The sequence below is a fragment of the Chaetodon auriga genome, chromosome 9 (genome assembly GCF_051107435.1).
Source record: "Chaetodon auriga isolate fChaAug3 chromosome 9, fChaAug3.hap1, whole genome shotgun sequence".
Taxonomy (NCBI): domain Eukaryota; kingdom Metazoa; phylum Chordata; class Actinopteri; order Chaetodontiformes; family Chaetodontidae; genus Chaetodon; species Chaetodon auriga.
The window spans coordinates 8794292-8815458 of NC_135082.1; the positions used below are offsets into that span (position 1 = coordinate 8794292).

The 21167-nt window shown below is 43.8% G+C and overlaps 2 protein-coding genes across 2 annotated transcripts; one reads left to right on the top strand and one right to left on the bottom strand.

Moving 5' to 3' along the window:
• Window positions 1-1396: 1396 nt before the first annotated feature.
• Window positions 1397-3444, top strand: gpr174 (G protein-coupled receptor 174). Its single transcript, XM_076739552.1, is given in 3 exon segments — window positions 1397-1618; window positions 1621-1842; window positions 2485-3444. Coding segments are annotated over 3 exon segments (1158 nt in total). The 5' UTR covers window positions 1397-1528; the 3' UTR covers window positions 3331-3444.
• Window positions 3445-3748: 304 nt separating this feature from the next.
• LOC143325682 (integral membrane protein 2A-like) lies at window positions 3749-11324 on the bottom strand. The gene is made up of 6 exons (XM_076738938.1): window positions 10922-11324; window positions 10383-10520; window positions 7578-7763; window positions 7350-7460; window positions 6023-6167; window positions 3749-5239 (listed from the first exon to the last, which is right to left on the bottom strand). Exons 1-6 carry the CDS (start codon window positions 10991-10993, stop codon window positions 5145-5147), a joined length of 747 nt encoding a protein of 248 aa, XP_076595053.1. The 5' UTR covers window positions 10994-11324; the 3' UTR covers window positions 3749-5144.
• Window positions 11325-21167: the final 9843 nt, after the last annotated feature.

Sequence of the window (21167 nt, forward strand, 5' to 3'; positions counted from 1 at the left end):
TTTTACTTGTAACAGAGTATTTTTACATGGTTGTGTTGATACTTTCCCTGAGGTGAAGGATATGCACACTAATTGCTGCACTGCTGAGAAGTACTCACAATCATCAGGCAGTTTTTATGTTTCATTTCATTGGTTTTTTTGTTGTTCACTATCCTAATATGACCTTGATAAGATCTTCTTCCTGACATTTTATTATTCTGTGTAGTTTAATGCTTGAAACTGGAATTCCCAGAATTATAGTAGTACAAAACTAGTACAAAAGTAAAAAATTGCTTTGTCAAAGTCAGAATTTATCCCCGAACACAAATGCTTTTAGTCTTAGTATCTACTTTTAAGATAACTGTGGGTCTTTCAGACTGGATGTTTACTTGATGTAATAATGTTGTTAAGTGAAATCTTCCTACTCTGTTGGCAGAAAATTTTGCTTGTTTTAAGTAGCATTTACCCCAATTTATTGCTTTATTTCTTGTCTTTGAGAGCTGAGTTTTTGGAGTGCAAGTCATAAGCACGAAGACCGACTTTCCAGTTTAAACACATCATCGATGAAATCATGAATTCAGATGTCTCGTGTAAAAATACTGCATGTGTGAAAATTAAAAAAAAAAACTTCTCCTTTTCTGTTCCATAATTAACTAGGATCAGTTCAGTCCAGGTCAGATCAGAAAATGAAAGAGACAGAGCAGCATGAATCTTCATAGCTCACACTGTGTATTCTTAAACAGTTTACATGGGTTAAAGCAAACAGCAAGGCGACCCCTGCTGAGCCAGCAGACACCTACTGATGTTTACAGCACTGAATGGATCACACCTATGAGCTGAAGTTCAGTTCCTGACATTACTGTGCATTTCCGTTTATTACATTGAAATCGACATCTTGGGGTTTAAAGTTACCTAAAAGTTTCGAAAATCTTCCGCAGTGACTTTCGTTGTGCGCTGCTGGAAATGTGAAACATCATAATGTGTTTTAAATGGGTGCATTCAACAGAGGAACAAATGTTTCTCACCTGGGTGTTCAGACAAGGCTGTTAACCGCACGCTGGTCTCACTGATGCCTAGCTGCGAGGCGTTTCGCACAGGCCTGTTGTAGGCTTAAAGTGCAGCGGAGACGCTCAGTGCTGAGCACCCTGTGGGAGACTGTAGCTTCAACTTCTCTGTGGGTTTGCATATTTACTGTAAACGGCACTGCAAAAGCTGTGATCATGCAGAATAAGCTGAAGCCACGGTTGACGACTGTGAACGTCTTTGCATATTGTGTGTGTGTGTGTGTGATTGAGAACTACAATGTGATATGTGTCTGATCGAGAACATGCAAAACATGCTGCCATCAGAGGTGAATTAACTGTGACACAAATATCCTCCTGTTTTCTACAGACACCTGCTTTCACCATACCCCAGCATGCGCAGGGCAAGAGTTTGGGGACTGGGATTGAGTGTGGCCTGACCAATCAAGAGCTTATCAGCACTGGACACACTCTTCACCTTCACTGAAGGGAGCATGAACTCCTCCTCGCTATAACGGACAGCATGGATGCTCAAACACATCCATCACCAGACTACAAGCAGATTCCCTGATAAAAGCCTCCTGGTGGTTCACAAGGCACCTTGTGTTAACAGTAAACGGACAACAGCTCCTGGCTTAAGATGAGCTACAACCACAGCTGTAAAAGCAGCGAAGACCTCCGCACGTACCAGCACTATGTGTATGCAGTGGTGTACAGTGTGATCCTCGCACCAGGCCTGCTGGGTAATGTGCTGGCGATCTGGGTGTTCAGGGTTTACGTAAGAGAAACCAAGAAGGCTGTGGTGTTCATGATGAACCTGGCTGTGGCCGACCTGCTCCAGGTAAGAGTCCCTCCATGTCTCTCTATTAGGTTTTCATTCATGGAATTCCTCATATATGTATGCCTGTTTATGGATGTATGTAAGTAAATGTAATGACATTTAATGATGGATGAACAAACACACGTGAACAAACTGTGTAGTAAGACATCTATCGGTTGTTCATACACTTGTACAAACCAAGAAATGTTGTGCTTGAACGTTCATTCTTGACCTCACTTTGACAAACAAGGTCTTGACTCGAGGTCCACACGCAGGATTTCTGGCAGTGCTTTCAGTCACGTCTCATGGCCTTCATTAGAGAGTGCAATTTGTTCAGTTGTAATAGAGAGAAAAAAGAGCAACTTATGAACAAATCAATGCTGGATTAATAAATCCATCTAATTATAATAAAGAGTTATACTCACATACATATCAGAGGAGGAATTATAGGTGCTGAAAAACACATGAATAAACACGTGTCCTTAAAATGTTCTTACAAGAGTGTACAACTACAATAAAGTGTGTTAGACTGGAAACAATGTGAACCAATCCTCAGTCAAACTTGTGGTTGATACTTTTTTTGAGGGGTTTGCTTGTTTCTTGGCCACTGTTTGCTTGTAGTTCTTCCTCTACATCTTGACTAAATCTCTTTACCCTCCCCAGGTGCTCTCTCTGCCTCTGCGGATCTACTATTACCTGTACAACAGCTGGCCCTTTGGCCATTCGCTCTGCATGATCTGCTTCTATCTCAAGTATGTCAACATGTACGCGTCCATCTACTTCCTGGTGTGTGTCAGCATGCGTCGCTGTGAGCTCATCATGCATCCGCTGAGGTACAGCTCATCCAGGCGAAAACGAGACCTGTTAATCTGTGCCCTGGGCTGGCTCTTGGTCTTCCTGGGCTGTCTGCCCTTCCCTCTGCTGAGGAACCCCAGCAGTGATCTAAACTCTACCTCCAGTGACAGACGTGTCGGCTCAGAGGCCAGCGCCCACCTCACTGCGCCTGACTCAGTGTGTTTCTCAGAGCTGCCCATGAGGACTGTCAGTATTCCAGCAGCCGGGGTGCTCCTGATCATAGCCGAACTGTTGGGCTTCATCATCCCCCTCATCCTGGTGTTAGCCTGCACCTGTCTGACTGCTGGGAGCCTTCGGCAAAAGACAGCAGGCGCAATTCCTGACCGAGGGGAGAAGAGGAGGGCGTTGAGGATGGTGCTAAGCTGTGCTGTGGTCTTCCTGGTGTGCTTTGTTCCTTACCATGTCACTATGCCCCTGGACTTCCTGGTTAAAGCGAACGTCCTGAGCAGCTGCGCCCTCAGGGACCTGATTCTGCGATGTCACCCCGTCACGCTCTGCCTGGCCAGTCTGAACTGCAGCCTGGACCCACTCATGTACTATTTCACAACTGACGAATTCTGGAGGCGACTGAGCAAGCCGGAGATACCGGAGAGCATAACTTTCAGCAGGCGCCTGTCCTGCATAGCTGGAGGGGAGGATGTCGAGGATGATTAGACTACAGTGAGTCTCTCTAAGGAGCAACAGTTCAACCACTAAACCACACGATAAAGTCTATACTAGACATTCCTAAAGACTAAGGAAATGTGATTTGCATGCAAACCGTATGTGAAAACGTGAGCAAGTTTCAAAATGTTATCTTTTTTCTATTTATATTTAAATAAAAGATGTGTCTGCCCTTTCTAAATTTGCATGGTGAAGAGTGAGCTGTTCCTGTCATAACAGATGCTATCAGCGCCATCATCTCTCACACACGTCAGGAAACACAGAGTACACGCAAGGCCATAGACCCACTATGTGTCTTCTAGATTAAACTTCATGGTGAGCGAACAGCTTGCAAAGGATCATGAAGGGGTTCGTGCTGGCTTTCCAAAGCTTTCATCAGCGCTATAATAATAAGCCACGAGCCAAACTATTCAGTAGGTAAAGAAATGCAACTTTATTCAGCCACAAAGTGAAGTTCATTTCAGTAGCTGCACACAACATTGGTTTTGATCTAATCTAGTATTGTTAAAAAGCTGAGACAGAAACACAGTTTTACAAGCAAATTTCCTGTCTGATTGTCTTTCTGTGCAGGCATTGAGTGGGAAACCACTGAAAACGACTTGAAGTTATTTGGCAAAAGGCCATTTTTTTCATACTGTCAAGCTTTCCCTTGAGGGCTTTCAAAACGCAAGACAAGTGTTTTATGCAGATTCACTGAAAGATTCTTACAAACATATCGTTCCTATGACAAATTTAAACATGTAGTGCTCTGCAAAATGTGTAGCCACTTACAGTAAGCTATTTATCTCAGTCAAAGTCATCTCATGTCAGGGGACGACAAATTCATAAATAAGAATTCAAAAAGTGACAAAGTGTTTTCAAATTTGGTGAAATTTCCCTTTAGCTTATTCATTCCTTTAGCTCATCAACTGTCCCTCAAGTTTATTGTCACAGATGAGGTTTCTACACAAACACAAACACTGGTCATATAGGGTGCTGGACTGCTCGCCATCAGGTTTGACACCACCAATTACACAAAGTCATCACACAGGAGGACAGCAGAGGGCTCCGGGAGCAGCAGGGCACTCTGGGAAATATCTACAAAAATGGTGACAGAGCTCTGGGCTTGTGCCATCTGTGAAAGACACTGACAACCACGTTACATGTGTACTGTAACTGTACTGTACCAAACATCTGCATGGTGACTTGTGCTATATCACACTAAAACACATGGTAGATTTTGTCAAGGCTGCTCTAGTGGGAACAGTAAGCTGACACTCACTCACACTCACTCTCTCACACACACACACACACACACACACACACACACACACACACACACAGGTCTGATATGAATGACTTCTCAGTATCGCTAGGAAATTCAATAGAACGACTAAAAACTCTGGTCTGGAGGTGACTGGCTGTTGTAATACAGTAACAACAATAATCTGCAGGAAGCTACAGCAACAGAACAAAAAACAAGATAACAAATGGAAATGTAATATAAATCCTTAGTAAGCAGGCTGACGCTGGTAATCAGTACAAGACTAACTAGTGAATATTTGAGCAAGAGAGCTATGACTTACACAGGTTCAGGGGAATACAGCAGAGGAGGGGGTTAGGTTTTATAACACCGTAACTTAAATTCACTTATCACTGGGGTTAAAGCAGGGGAGGCAAAAACTGGAGTTAGAGTTTTATACAAAAGTAACGTTCTGCTAGAAGTTGTTCCCTCCTTCGCCTACTCCCTCCTACTCTCTCTCTCTCTCTGGCTCTCTATATCACTCTCTCTCACTCACTTTCTGACCTATGCTCATGCTTTCCCATCAAGCCTTGCAAATCGTGGTCTCCGTCACAAACTTGTTCTCAAAGTGGCGGATGGTGAAACATTCGTCTGCAGAGCGCTTCTGGATGCCTCGACCTGAGGGGCACAAAGACACACACAAACCACGACTGCAGTTAAAATCCATTTGCTTAGTGTTTGCTTTGACTTGTGTACTTTTGAGTCAAAACTGGACCGTAATTAAAAAAGTTTTGTTTCTTGCTAAGCTGTTGATACAAGTAATTTAATGAGTGAGTAACTTGTGACTGAATAACAGGCTGATGTGCAGAGTGCTGAGGTCTGCTCCTTGCTGTGAGTTCTGACCTTCTGGTCACTTACCCTCACCAGAACTGAGTGCATGCATGACTAACTAGCCCTCCCTCCTTTCTGTAATGTGGGACAAACCCAACACTGAGAGTGCAGGAGCGGCCAATGACCCAGCAAGTGCTGAAAAAACATGAGTCTGCTAACTGAAGGAAGCTGAGCAAAGTAACTTGTACTTTCAAAGGAAACTACAAAATGAACAGCACAGTGGGTCCTCTTTAATGTTGAATGTCAGAAAGGGACAGACATATTTAATGATATACCAAATGCTACTGGGAGTGTTCACGGTGTGGTGTTACATAGTAGGAGCAGTGTTCTAACATGTGAAAGCATGTCAGTATTTAGCTTATTTCAAATTGGCTAAATTGAGGGTAGTTGAGTTAATGATGTATTTTATTTAGATGTAACACAAATGTCCAAAAATGGTCTTAAAGAGTGAGGAGAAGTCCCACATTTGAAAAACGCATCAGCCAGTAGAAAATGATGAAAGGCTACAATGGAAATGCATGCTGGTACTTTCAAAACGTGAACAGTGGCAGCTGGACAGTGAATGCACACCTGGCAGGCTGGAGCGGCGCTGCATTCTGTATGTTTCCTTTCCATCACACAGCCGGCGGATGTAGAAGCCCAGAGGCTTGATATCATCGATGCGCTCCGTCACCACCAGGTCCTCATGCACCAAGTAGCTGCGGTAAGAGCCAGACTGGGACAAAAAGGAGGAACATGGAGGAATCATAATACATTTTAAACCACTTCAAAACATCGTCCTAAAAAGAAAAGCAGCTCAGTGAACACGACTGAAGCTGAGTGTGAAAACAAAGAAGAAAGTTGTCTAATTAATGAATCATCTCTGAACTTCTGCAGTTTGTGAAACACCTTCAGAACAGATAATGAAATTCACTGACTGCACCACCATCACCCTCCACCCACCAAACACCAAATGCTGTACAAACTGTCATGGAGGAGAACTCAGCGAAGCCAAATCAACTCTGGGTGCCTACATACAGGAGGACTGACTGTTCTCAGACCGGGTCTCGCTGACCACGTTCCACTCTCACTAAAATCTAGTTTTTTTTTAACAGGATCCTACTTTCAGATATTTTATCATCAAAACAACACCAGTTGCATTTTGAATGAAATAACTCTCATCAAACGTGATCATCTGTAGCCACACTAACATCAAGGCACCAAGAACAGCAATGACTGATCCTTCAACTTCACATCTGGCGCCATCATCAGGTCAAAATTTTCATTTGCACACAAATACTTAGATTAATGACTAAAAAGCTGCCAAACTAATCACACTCCCATTGGCCTCAGCTGTGTTTAGTGCTAATGAGCAAATGTCATTGTAAGCATGTTAGCATACTGGTGTTAGCATTTAGCTCAAAGCACAGCTGTGGACTGCCTTTGCCTTGTTCACTTAAAGATTGAGAGGCGAAAACTTTGTGCACGTAACACATTTAAAGCTTTCCACTATGGCGTTCATGCTGTTCCACTGACACCTTTCATCAGCCCACAAATCTGGAGACACTGAGAGAGGAAAAAACACACAAGCTCTAAATTCTGGTGAAGATTACTCAGCCTGATTCATGCAGAGTTACTAATATCCCAGACTGCCTGGACTAGAGGAAGGTGAATTGTGCTGGAAATTATTGCTCTACAAATGACACAAATGTCAGATTTGGACAGGATTAAAGCACAGACAATGTCTGGAATTATTTTAAATCCCTGGATTTCCCCAGGTAATATTTAGTCCGTAATATTAGGGCTTATGTGGGAGCTTGAGTGAGAGTGCTGTGTCAGTACATTGTGTTTCCTCTAGGCCTCGTCTACTGGCAGCTGCATCCTGCGATGCCGAGGACACACACTGATGACCACTCACCATCAGCTGTGAGAAGAGGTCGATGAGGTCCTGAGGGGGGAGCACCACCGAGGTGTTCAGAGGAATCACAAAGCAGGTCCTCAGAGTCAGGTCCAGATATGCTGTCAGCTTCTACTCACACATACACATACACACACACGTGCACACAAACACAAAGTAATCAGAGTGTAATTTAATCCACATTAACAGGAGCATGAGTATGTGGGCTATTCAGTATGTTCACATTACCCTGTTGAAGTCATGGAGGATGTAGGCAGGGTCTCCAGGTCTGAAGCGGGGTGGTGGGACGCTGATGACGGCCATGCTGTCAGAGATCTCCATCTCCTCCTCCACCTGCGGCAGGTAGTATGGCTGGCTCTCTCCTCCAGGTCCGGCTGACACATCACTGAACTGCATTGCTCCATGATACAGCCTCTGGGGGCCGGAGTAAGAGACAAATAAAGAGACAAAAAAATGCATTTGGTGCCCAAATATAGTCGTTTCTAGACACCAGGAGTTTGTGCTTAACAAATGCATCCTGTTCACTTGTGATGAAATACTATAACTGACTTCTTTAAAGCTGCAGTAGGTAAGATGGAGAAGAGAGCAGACTTAGCCTGAAAATTTGAACCAACACAAGTTCCACGTCACTCCCCCTCCCTCTCCGCTGCACTCATGCCCTGTCTCCAAGCCCCTCCTCCCTGCGGCGTCTGCACAGCTGCCGTGACAACCAGTAACGTTAGCCTTAGCATAAGAAACAAGCTAACTCTGCCCAGCCGCTACATCAGTCGCTAACATACCGTACGCGCTGCAGAGTGATACTGTAACAATCACCACATTAGCTTTCTGGTTATTTGTTATCTAGGTTATTTTAGTTGTATATGCTGTTGTTGGCAGCGGCGGTATGGGCAGTTTCTCCTTTGCGGGTGGCTGTTGCTCCGCCATAGCTTTCACTAGCCTCCTGATGCCGCTCACAGAGTTGTTTGACTGAGCGGCAGCCGTAGCATGAGGGGAGGGAGGGGGCGGTTCGCAGCGTGTGTGAGTAGTGATTGACAGATGTCAGACACTCCCTCAGACACTCCTCTGGCTCTGATTGGTTGTTTTGTGTCGGGCGCGGTGGATTTTTGCAAATCGCAAAGGAGGAGTAGGTGGGACCAATGGAGCCGGTATTTTTCACAGATTACATGTTTCATGTACTGCTGTCTGGGCATAGGGACAGTTTTAGCAAATATGACAAAAAATTACTTTTATACAAGTTACCTACTGCAGCTTTAATGTACTTGTATTTCAAATTTCAGACAATCAGCATGAACCAGCTACACTGAATATTTCAGAGTCACACTGCAACATTTGGTCATTTAAAACACGCATCCCTTGTATATTGCTATTTTTAACAAGTGATGAATTGCCTCTGCAACCCCAAGTCCCTCAACCGGTGTTAGATCTCTGCAGCCAGTGTCTACCTGTTTACTCTGCTCTCAGGTTGGGTACACTACAGTACAGTTGGCTCATGAGTGGGAACAGCTCAGTGTATCTTTAAGAGTCATTAAAACATCACACAGACAGGATTTGGTCCGAAAAGAAGGGAGGATGAAGCTTAAAGCTGCAGTAAATGATTTTCAACCACTAGAGGGCAGGATACTCAATACTCCACTGACTTTTGTACTCTTTTTTCGGATATCTGTAGTTTTATTATTGTGTATCTGTTTGCAAGTATATGCGGTTCTCTGAAAAAAAAAAAAAAGAAAAAAAAAAAGTGTAACTCAGGTATCCTGTTGTTCTGATCTTTCTCACTACCTGCCAGGATGTATTCCACAAAGCCCTGAGAAAAACACCGTTGAGCCACGTCAGAGAAACATGTGGATCAATCTAGCTCGCTAGATGTTCAATTCAACCAGCCACTCGTTCACATTGTCTCTCTGCCACTTGGGTCTGTCGAGTGTTATCCGCCAGTGTGAGCTTGTGAGGCAAACAAAAGCAAAATAATGAGCTGAGAGCGACTGGAAGGTGCATAAAGCAGTGGGCTGGAGTGTTTTTTCTCAGCACAATGTGTGGAATCTGTATCAAATTAGAGGAATAAACCAGAATACAATTTTTGAGTCTTTCATATTGCAGTTGGTAAGTGGGATGAGTCTCCTGAACAAAGCTGGATTTCATACGAACTAAGAAGTGTTTACAGATGGTGTTGAGAGTTTTAACGAGACTTTTAGTCTTTGCTTCATTTGCATAACAGAAGAACTCCTGCAGGCACAGAGACGCTTTATTAAGTGTGAGACTCTCCCACTGACAATGCAGCAAAATTCAAAAACATCAAAGTCTGCACTTTCTCTGAGGGCGGAAGTGAGCGAGAGTCAGCGTTCTAGTTCCCTACCAAGGAAAGAGTGTCCCATCAGCAGCCAAGAGCGGGGTTAATAATTCTTCCTGAACTCAAATAACACTCCCCTTATCTCCCCTTGTCTCCCCTGCACATCTCTGGTCACAGAGACAAAGAATTAAAAGATCTGACACTGTTTCACTCCGGCCATGAAAAACACACTTACTACACACAGATCCTGTAGATATAAAAGTCTTCAGTGGCCACAAATTGGTACAGCACTTCTTACACTGTACACTTCTTCATATTTCATAAATTCCCGATGTTATAACTCTCACATTTTATGTAATGCACTATATGTTTGCACCTTGTTCTGTTTGCATGTCTCGTCTGAATGTTTGCTTCACTTCCACTGAATGTTGCATCAGTCCTTCTTTTTGTTTTGCAGCAGGCACCACGAGAAACACAAAGTCTCTCTTATTTCTGATCTTGTAAGAAAAAGCTAGTTGTGGAAGCGTTAATTATTATTACTATTTTATAATTACTACCTAAAATACAATTTTGGGTATTTTGCCTTTATTAGCCAGATACAGGCATGAATCCTCATCACTACAACACCCAATGCATAAACAGTACAATTCTAACAATAAAACACGGATAAAAACATGAAAAAACTCTAATAACTACGGTTATATTAACGATATGCAGAACCACACACGGGCACAGACACACACATTTACCTTTGGGGTGAAATATCGATAGAGACACGCTCCCCCCACGATGAGCCCACTGAGGATGAAGGCGATGCCCAGCAGGGTGAGCAAACAGCGACCTGTGGAGCCCTCATTGCCCGCTGGAGCAGAGGCCAGCTCAGGATCCTAAACACACACACACACACACACACACACACACGTAAGCAATACTGTACACTGCATGCAATTCCACAGTGAATCATAATATTGTACATAGTGAATATCCACATTCACTGCACACAGCTTCGTCTCGGCCATCTATGACCACTGACTGTTTGGCCTCTGCAGAACAGCTGTTTAGAAGATGGGCGGTCCCACTGTGTGCAGCACAGGTGCAATATGCCTCTCTGAGCATTTTGCAGAAACCACTGCAAACCTCTTAATATTGCAAAATGCAGGGTAATACACGAGATTACATATGTACAGATGCAGTCCACGGTCACAGCTGACTGGCTGCGGCCGGCGCAGGCCTGCCACCAGACCGAAAACAGACACCGGGCTCAGACACCGAAGCCCCGTTCGCTCACCATCACTGCAGCTGGCACCTCTTTGCCCAGCGCCTTTTGCGCCAGGGCCGAGTTAAAAGCGATCTTCACCATGCTGGAGAGGAAACGTCGGCTCGAGTTTCTTGTGCAAACAGAAGAGGGAAGACTGTGCTGGACTGCAGGCTCCGTTTACTCTCAGCAGCTCCGCGCTGTGACGCACTTTGCAACCTCGGCTTTATCTAGCGCTTCCGGTGGCTGGAGGGGATTAAGATGAGATCCGAAACGGAAGCTAGAGAAACGCCTTTAAATTCAAGCCACAGAACATATGTAAACACCTGACGCCTGGGATCATTTAGACAATTGTTACTGCTGGTTTGACAGTGACTACAGAAAGCGTATTGTCTCTTTTATTGCCACCGGTATCCTTTCTGGAGAGTTCATTTGTGTCGCTTTGGCACCACCTAGTGGCTGCAGGTGGAAACTGTCCCATTTTCACTCCAATGAAAATGCTCCCCACCAGTGAAAGTCAGCTTCCATTCATTAGACTGAACCTAAAAGCACAAGACTTGAACTATTTACACTTTCAGTTAAACTAGTCTCCCGTTACCTGCTACATTTTGTACAGTACATGACACAAAAATGACTCCATTTTGTAATGTAATGAAAGTCATATTCTGAGTGCATGAAGTAGCCTATTCATCTCTGTGAATATTCCACTCTGTAAACTGACTCTGTAAATATATTCCCTCCTACAGACTGGGCACTACCTGCCAGCGTGTCTGCCCACTCACACTGACACGCTCAGTACACAGCCTTCACTGCACTGTGTGGAAACACAGGCCAGTGCCAAGGCTATACTGTACGTCTGACACATATCCCCAGTCCTCTGGTCTGTGGTGGTCCTGTGCTTCCTCTGCTTTCACTCTCCTGACTCAGTTAAGGTTGACCGTATGAGTAAATAAACACTTACTGCTGCACCAGCGCTCTAATTCCACGCAACTCCGTGCCATCTCTCCAGCCCTCTGCACTGCAACTGTACCATATGCATCTCCCAGTCTCACAAACACACACATAAGCACACACGCACTCTGCGAGGCTATGATACTTCCTCTGTTAAACAGACAGATTGGACCGGTAATCACCACTGAAAGGTACATAAACAGAGCAGCTGATTTCTGTACCTAACTCTCCCTCCACGTAACCCCCTAAACTGACTCTCCCTAAAAATCCTAAGTGGTCCTGAAGGCTTGTTTATGGGCTCGTCTTACGCTGTGTTTGATCTGAGAGCTTGCCCACACATGCATGCGTGGACACACACACACACACATACACAGCAAGAAAGAGGGAGAGCCAGCATTAGCAGTAATAGCAGAGATGATAAACAAAAGACTTAGATTTAATCCTGAGGGCTTCTCAGCATCACACACAACAGAGGAAGGGAAAAAAGCAGAGGAGGGAGCGAGGAGGCGACCGCGCTCTCCTTCCAGACGAGGGATGATTTGGAGGGAGAAGCGTGGGGGCAGATGGGGGTGAAGTGGAGTGATTCCGGGGGAGAGGAAAGTGATGACTGGGAAAAACACAGAGAGGGAGTTACAGGGAGAGGCAGAGCAATCTGCAGTGTCTGATGCTTGAGTGAGTTTTCCGAGGAGCTGATTAACGGCAGATTAAACTTGCCGTCCATGTAGTTTACATCTCAAACTTTCTAACACGCCTGTTAGGTACAATTTCTGTGCCTCTCAGATTGAAAAGAGCAAAACGTACACAAATGGACACCCATGTTTTTGTGCACAGGCACACAGAGGCAGCGGGCGTCATAATGGGGGATGGCAGGCATGTATGATGGAGTTTGAATGCCAGTGTTTCCCTGTGGTCTGCAGCAGACGTCCAATAAAAGCAATAAAAAGCGTACACTATACGCATGCACATGTATACACAAACACACAACTCCTTGCCTACAATGTCAGCAAACTGTGAAAGTCTGCAGGGGCATAGCTGGCTTCATAAAGTGTGAGAAAAAGAAGCTCTCATGCATGACATCACCCACATGCAAGCCAACAAATATGAACTCACACACACACACACAGACAGACACGCACACCTCGTAGATTTGTCATCAATTTCAATACCAGACATGCAAAGCCGCAAGTGACAAATGACTTTGTCCCTCTCGCTGCTCCCAAGCCATACATCCAACGCGCGCGCGCGCGCGCGCACACACACACACACACACACACACACACACACACACACACAAACTCCAAAACAGCTGGCCACAGAGTTGCCTTGAACCAAAAAGTTAGACAGTGCTCAGTGCCTCATAACGTCACTGACATGTGTTCATGTGGACCCACCATAATCACCATGTGCCTCAAGTGGGAGAACATTTAGTGGTCAAACAGACAGAAAGAGAGAGAGAGAGAGAGAGAGAGAGAGAGAGAGAGAGAGAGAGAGAGAGAGAGAAGAGCAGATCTCATGGGTAGACATGTGGTGAAGAGCGGTGATGCTGCTTCAAAGCGCCCCTCAGATTCCCCCCTCCCCAAAATCAGCGTGCATCACAGTCTCATGATCCTTGGACCACCACACACACACTTTTGGCAATCACATGTGGCTTTGAGACAAGGGTGACAAATGAGTCTTTCCTGTGAGTATCAGCTTCTAAAGCTACCTTCTCTCTCCCATAGCACTGCCTGTCTTCATCCTCTCAGCTTGGCTCACCTCAGGGAAATGTAATAATTTCATGCTGAGGGAGCTCTGGTGGTGGTGGTGGTGGTGGTTGGGAGGGGGTGGGGGCTGGACTGCAAAATAAAGATCAGGACCAGCTATTTGTGTTTTTTTTCTTTTTGTCTGAAGCCTTACCTAAGTTCATAGTTATCACTTGGCTAGTTTTTAGCTAGCTACTGTGTGCCGCACCATTAAAACCCATGGAAAGTCATAGCAATGAATGACTTCTTTAGCTAAGAAACATTCGTAGTGCAGTCCAAAAAAAGCAGTCAATGATGTAAACAGAAAGTCACTTTAGTGTTAGTAGGCTTTCACAACATGACAGTGTAAAGACATATTAAACTCAAAAGTCTGTAGAAAGACGTGTGTTGCTGTTTAATGTGTGTTAGCAATTATGCTAACCTAGCTAACATTAGTTGGTCACTTAGCAAAATGTTACTGGCATGGCTTTTTGCAATTTCAGGTATGTTGTGTTATTTTTGTGAATGGTAATTTCAAATCTTACAGTTTACAATATCTTTAAACCTTATTTTATGAAGTGTTGGTTCCCATTCATCAACCACGGTATTTCATATCAGTTCATCAACTAAAAGGGTCATAGATCAGCAAGCTAACGTTAGCTTTATCCTTTAGCTTCAATTATCCACCTAGATAACAGTTACTTATGGCTCTTTAATAATTATTAATCTCTACAGAATAAATTTGTGTGGTGCAAACTGATTTAATTTTGTGATAACCGTGATAAGTTAGAATTTATGAAAAGCTGGTGCAACCAGTCAACAATGAACAATGAAGTAAATCTTGATGAAAATTACTCTTTGGTACTCATCACTGTTCATCACACCAACACGTTGAATTTGAATACATGTTTGTTAGAGCTGTTGGAGTCATTTATTGAGGCTAAAATAATATATGATGTAACATGGACTACAAGCTTTAAATTATGGTTTTCAGGAGGAATGGGTGTTTTTCTGTAAACATGTGACCTAATGTTGCTGTCCGTCTGTTTGGTGACAAAAAAGAAGAAAGAATGAAAGGATTTATACAGCAGAGGAGTGAAAGAAAGGAAAGAAAACGTCTGACTGTAAGAAGGGAAGAGTGTAGGTCACACATGTATGTGATGAAATACAACTCAAGGTAAGAAACTGGCACAGGTAGAAAGGGAAAAGTGGAGGAATTAAAGAGGATGAAAAAGAATGAAATGTCCGAGAAGAGTGGAGCGATGGAAATGGACACATGTCTGTTATGTTCCCGAGGGTTAAACTCTGGGGAAATTACCTCATCATCATGAGACTGCTCCAGAGCGCTACATGCACACTTCAGCCATGTTGACTTTGTGGAGCACACACACACACACACACACACACACACACACACACACACACCACTTCTGGGGACATTACATAGACTTAAATTCATTTTATGGAGACTTACCCTAACCATAGACATAACCACTACCTGCCTAACTCTAACCCTTAACCTAACCTGAGCCTTAACCTTAACCTTAACTTAAACCTAACCTTAACTTCACCCTAAAATTTAATGATTTACATTATGGAGACTTGCGTTTTGTCCCCATAAGAAAGGCGAATCCCCATAATGTGACTGTGTACACAGATTTATGTCCCCACAACATGAGTAATACATATCCATACACACACACACACACACACACACACACACACACACACACACACCCTCTTCTGAATCATGGCCAATAGCATCATACTCTGGTCGAATCACTTCCAGATTCAGTGACGTCACCTCTGTCAGGTTCACAGGAGGAGCAGCAAGCACACACACACACACATACACACACACACACACACACACACACACACACACACACACACACACACACTCACGCACATTGCGCACACACACAAGCAACACCTTTCCACAGGAGGACGATACTCTCATCAGTATTTTTCTCCAGTTATGACACTGAGGTCGTTTCAAAACTTTTTCTCCAGCTTCTTCACTGAACTGGAGAGAAACTCTCCTCACATCATACTGTGGGTACAGCAGAGAACTGACAAACTGAAACGCTTATGGCTGAAGGCCATGATGCTACAGTCCCACCTGGACTCTGAAAAGCCCATAATAAGGTTTTAGTAGATGGCAGAGATTAGGGAAGAGGCCTTTGTGAGGCTGTTGGGTCAAATCCCAGGCTGAGATAATACAGGAGAACTGACACTCTTTCTTTCATCAGATACTGCTGACATAACGATGAGCAACACACTTTACCATCAACTACTCCAAGAGACCAAGAAGACTGAGAGTGTAGTGGACAGCTCCCAGGTGAGAACGTGGGTGAAGCAGTGAAATACGGCAAGAACACTGAGTCAGTGGCTTAAAGTGAAAAGTCTATAAGGAAAGCAGAGAGGCAACATCTGTTAATGCAGAACAAATTTTCATTCCTCACTTCAACTTGATTGCTCTACCAAAATTTGACAAAAACACTTAAAGGATCCATTGGTTTTATTCATGGTTAATAAGTCATTTATCAAGGCTTTAGTAATTAACCATTAAAAACTTGCAAATAATGATTGATGAGAACATACACCAGCCAAAGGGAATTTTTCATCAAACCTGTGCTCAACTTGAAATTATTAAATCTAAAAAAACAACAATAAATGATTTATCAACCATTATCAGAGATATTAGTTCCAATTTTAACTCTGTGCAAAGGATGCCCTATTAGAAAATTGTAGCTCTACAACTATATATTTTATCTACAGTGTAATAACATTTTTTCCTTTTTTGTGACTTGATCTTGTGTGGTCCTTTATGGGGCTGGGTGATTTCATATGACCCATACTATCTAAAAGCATCATTGTGTAATGGTATGTGCGTGCACATCTCTCTCTCTCTCTCTCTCTCTCTCTCTCTCTCTCTCTCTCTGTGTGTGTGTGTGTGTGTGTGTGAGCTTGTCAGAGGGGGAGGGTTGGAGGACATAAGAGTAAGCTGCTAAAATTGATGACATCCCCAACACCACCCCCGTTTCTCACCATGTCAAAGTTCACCATGCTAGAAAGAAGGCAAATGTGATGTGATATACTGTGGACGAAAGTGATAGCGTGTGTGTGTGTGTGTGTGTGTGTGTGTGTGTGCGTGTGTGTGTGTGTGTGTCTGATTGTCTGGAAGGATTTTTCTGCGCTTCAAAAGTCTAAGCCCTGGTCAGGATGTAGTTATGGAGCGCTAATTTGAGAGTCGTCTGATTGCGGGCTTTCTGTGGGCCCCTACCAAACACACACACACAGACACACACACACACACACACACACACACACACACACACACGCTCTTTATCAGTCATTAATCTATCAGGTGTCATTAACGGGGGAGGATGGGTTGATTGGAACCAGAGGCAGACAGAATGATGTCACACAAACACACTTCACTGCCAGAGTGCTCATGTGTCTCCATGTCTCCGTTTCATCCTCATCACACACACACTCATAATGTGAGTGACATATAGACAGATAAAAGTGCAAAAGCCTACAAGGGAAACACTTATTCGTGCTGCCTCGCTCTCCTCCAACATCTGAGCCGCAGCAAACGAGCAATGATTACTGCCAACGCCGGCTTCTATAAAAACAGACCGGTGCAGAGCCTGAAGACGACTGACTGAAAAGCTTCGACTTGGACTGTTTGAATACTTAACAGGAAAGTTATTTTGTGTGAGGACAAATGTGTGTCTTTAATGAATGGACCTGTGTTAAGAAGGCCGCGGGATTGATTCTCCTGCTGCAGCCGGTCGCTATTTTAACCTCCCTCCCACAGCACACATGAATATACTTTTACACGCTGCTCAGCGTACACGCTGCAGGCTATCTTTGGAGGAGCAGCTATTGTTTAGCACTGACAGAAATCTCTTAAGGAGGTGCTGTGTTTCCAGGCTGAGAATGGATCTCTTTATTAACACTGACGGAGCTGCATTATCTATAAATACAGGCGGGAGCCACTAATAAATCATTTCTCATGGCCCTGATAGAGCGCTGACCACAAGGCATTAAGGCATCGTGAATGCAAACCACACGCTGGCAGGCGAGCTCTCTGCGCGCGCGTGTTTGTGTGTGTGAGTTACACCACGCTTTGGCAGACAGGATGATGGGGCTCGAGCTGGGCTTTTGATTGAAATAGCATGTTGTCTTTTGAGTTCCCATTTCGGCAGCCTTTAAATTATAGTGTCTCTACGGGGCTGCAGAAAATCTCTAGGGGTGGGAATGAAGTCAGAGAAGAGAAAAGGCTTTTCTATAGGCTGCATGAGACGACAATCTGAGTATGGCTAAAGAGATGTGGAATGACTTGGATTTTTCTTCTGACATCAGTGGTGCGGTAGCAGGATTAATTAGTTTCTCCTGTTTCATTGTCAAAATCATTAACCTGTATGTGGATTTTGTCCACAGGTGTTGTGTCACAGTGGATCAGTGGTGACGGCGTTCAGGGGAATTGCAAGGGGCCCAGTGTGTAAACTTCTTCTTAGTAACTGTTAGCCTGCTAGCTAGTTTCTAACAAGAGTTTTACTAAAGAGATCTGCACCACTAAAACTGGTTAAGACTTCAGTAGCAACATCAGGCTTCCAAAATTATAGTTTCAAGCAGAAAACGATGCATCAAACCTTACTGCCAATCCTTTAATAATGTAGGTCTGTTACTATGACTTATTTCTGAATGGACAGATGGAGAAATATATGTGATTCAGAGTTTATAGTATTCAAGCTTATTCACAAGTTTAGAATATTGTGGAAAATATCTGATTATGCTCATCTAGTTGGCATTATTAGCCATGTCTTTCAGTAAAACGTGGCATATGAAGGAGCTGGGGTGGATGCATGGGTCAAACAAACACAACACTTTAAATGCCGACTTATTTTAACTCAAAACTTTTCCTAAACCTAACCAAGTGCTTTTGTGGCCTAAACCTCACCAAACTGTGGCTGTCTCACAACGTTAACCACGTGACGACAAAGGTCCGGTTTGTCGCTGCTACTTTCCAACGGTCACATTTGTTGTTCTGGCAGTCACTGGCAATCATGTTCAGTCATTAAGGTACAATGACGTGATGACAAGTAAAGATGGTGATTCCTCACCACCAGAGCACCGATGGCCTGATTTTTACACTTTCAAATGTGTGCTCTGTTTACTGTGCACAAACTTAATCACAGCCTGAAATTCATCCTCCAGCTGGAGAAAGAATGTCGAGAAATATAAGTGTAAAGATTTTAAATGAAATTGTCTGTGCATGTAGGTGCAGTTTCATGCTATAGTTGGTCTTATCAAATGACTTCTTGTGGGTTTTTATGGATTTGTCTGGTGGTACTGGGTCCTGTGTGAATCTTCTACAGACATTCTAATCCTTAACTAGTGAAAATGCCAAGTTAATGTGACTGAATAAAGTCTAATCACAAATACCTGCTTTAATCTTGTCAAATAACACAGTGCTATTAGCAGGGATGGGTACTGAAACCTGCTATTAAACAGTTAAATTGTTAAAGTATTGATAAACTCAGATGTAAGAACTGGTTGTATGGGTATGTGTAACCAGTTATGGTTGTACTCTGCAATTAAAAGCATCCAGTAAAAAAACACAAAGTCGTTGTATTGTCACAAGCTGTAACATAACTTCTAAATGTAGACATTTAGGGGGTCAAACAATATTTGAAACTTCTCTGATAATCCTTTGTGGTAAATGTAGGTGGTACTTCAACACTTTGTATTGTCTTTGTCTTTTCTTCTTTATAAATGCACAAATAGAATTCAGAATAATTAAATCCTTTAATACTACACTGATAATCTAGAAAACATTTCTGGCATAACTTCTTGTAATTTTGGGTATGTTGTGTTATTGTGTGAATATATGCTCAGAGGTGTTAGCCTTAAGCTACATGACCACTTTCACTCCTCACACCAAACAGGTCAGTCCAATCTGGAATAGGTCTAATGCAAAATCCACAGTTCTTATTCAAACCACAGCATTTCCAGTGAATACACAGTCTTTGTCTGAAAACTCATTGCCCAATCTACGCACATACAGTATTACCAACTGTTTCTCAGCCTAAATGACACGTTTGGCTTAAAAATGCAGACTTCGTTTGATTAACACTGTTTCCTCCATTCTCATTCCTCACTCGGTTCATCCTGGCTAACTCGAGCCAGGACAGACTGGCTAAAATCTGACAGTTTAACCCTCCTCAGGGGTCACTCCTGTTCTTACAGCAGCCAGTCCAGCACAGCCTCCTGCTTCAGTTCAGCACAGCCCTGTATAACCAGTCATACCGCTATCCAGGCCCATTTTGCAGAGATGAGGGATGAAAGGTCCGATTAGGCCCTGCTGGAAGTATTCAGCGTGTAGCCCCCACCCCGCCCGGCCCATCACCCCAGTCGGCGGCCCCTTCTAACCAGCCCCTCTCCCCTCAGCCCTGCACTGCTCTGTGCTGTGATTGACATGTGAATTACAGTGTGTGGTGATGATAATAAGACGCTACCCAGGCCAGGCCTGCGCCTTCCAGCCAGCAGCCAATCCCAGCTGGCACTGCCTGAAAGACAACCGCTGCCACCATCTGAAGAGGCAAATAAAAATGACAAGCTAACTGTTAAAGAACTGCAGATTTTTTCGCATGTTGTTTTAAAAGCTTTTGTGACTCTGCCAGATTTTTTTCAACTCCCTTTTCTCCGACATTTTCACTCCTACCCCCCCCCCCCCCACACACACACACGACCACATCCAGATATATGAAACCCCTCATTTATCAGGGCAATCTAAAAATAATTCCCCTCCACTGCGGCGAGGCTTTGATAAAAAATATTTGTGTTCAGAATGATTGCGCTCAGTGGGATAAAAACAGATAAAGACATGTGTGACTGTGGGGTCCCTCAACAACCTCCCACCATATTCACGCAAAAAGCGATGGTTATCCCCTGAATAATTACTACTTCCCCTCACCCTGCATGTTAACAACACCAAGAGGAGCCCTCAACCGACTTCAAACTCTCGCTTAAGTCAGCTAACAGTCTGAAAGTGTGTTTTTGTTTGAGTGCTGGCATCGCTCAGGTTTATGCATTATTTTATCCATACCGTCCAACATAATGTGCTAGTTACACATTATGGTATTAGGAAATAATACTCTAACACCCTGTGGATTAGTTTTCCATCCCTTGACATCCTTCTGGGAAGAGTCCTGCTTGGCACAGCTGCCCGTCTGAGCCGTCACTCCGAGGAGCTGATGAGATGGAGAGGAGAGAAAAGGCGCTCGACTGAGATCCTCACATGCAGAGTCTGACTCTCATTACCAATTACGCCTGTTTTTGTTTCTTTTTACCGCAGCCATTAACCACACAGTTACTGGCAGTCAAGGAGAGAGAGAATGGAAGAGAGAGAGAGGAGAAAAGGCCATTTTCATCAAAAAGAATTAGCTATCCAAACAAGTGAGATGAATGTGCCATGGAGCCAGACTCACAGCAGGCCTCATGAAAGCGTTGTGGACAGATGAAGATCTATATGTGTTTAATAGGAAGAGGGTGAGTAGCTAGGGATAACTAAAGGCTTAAGGAGAGAAAGGGAG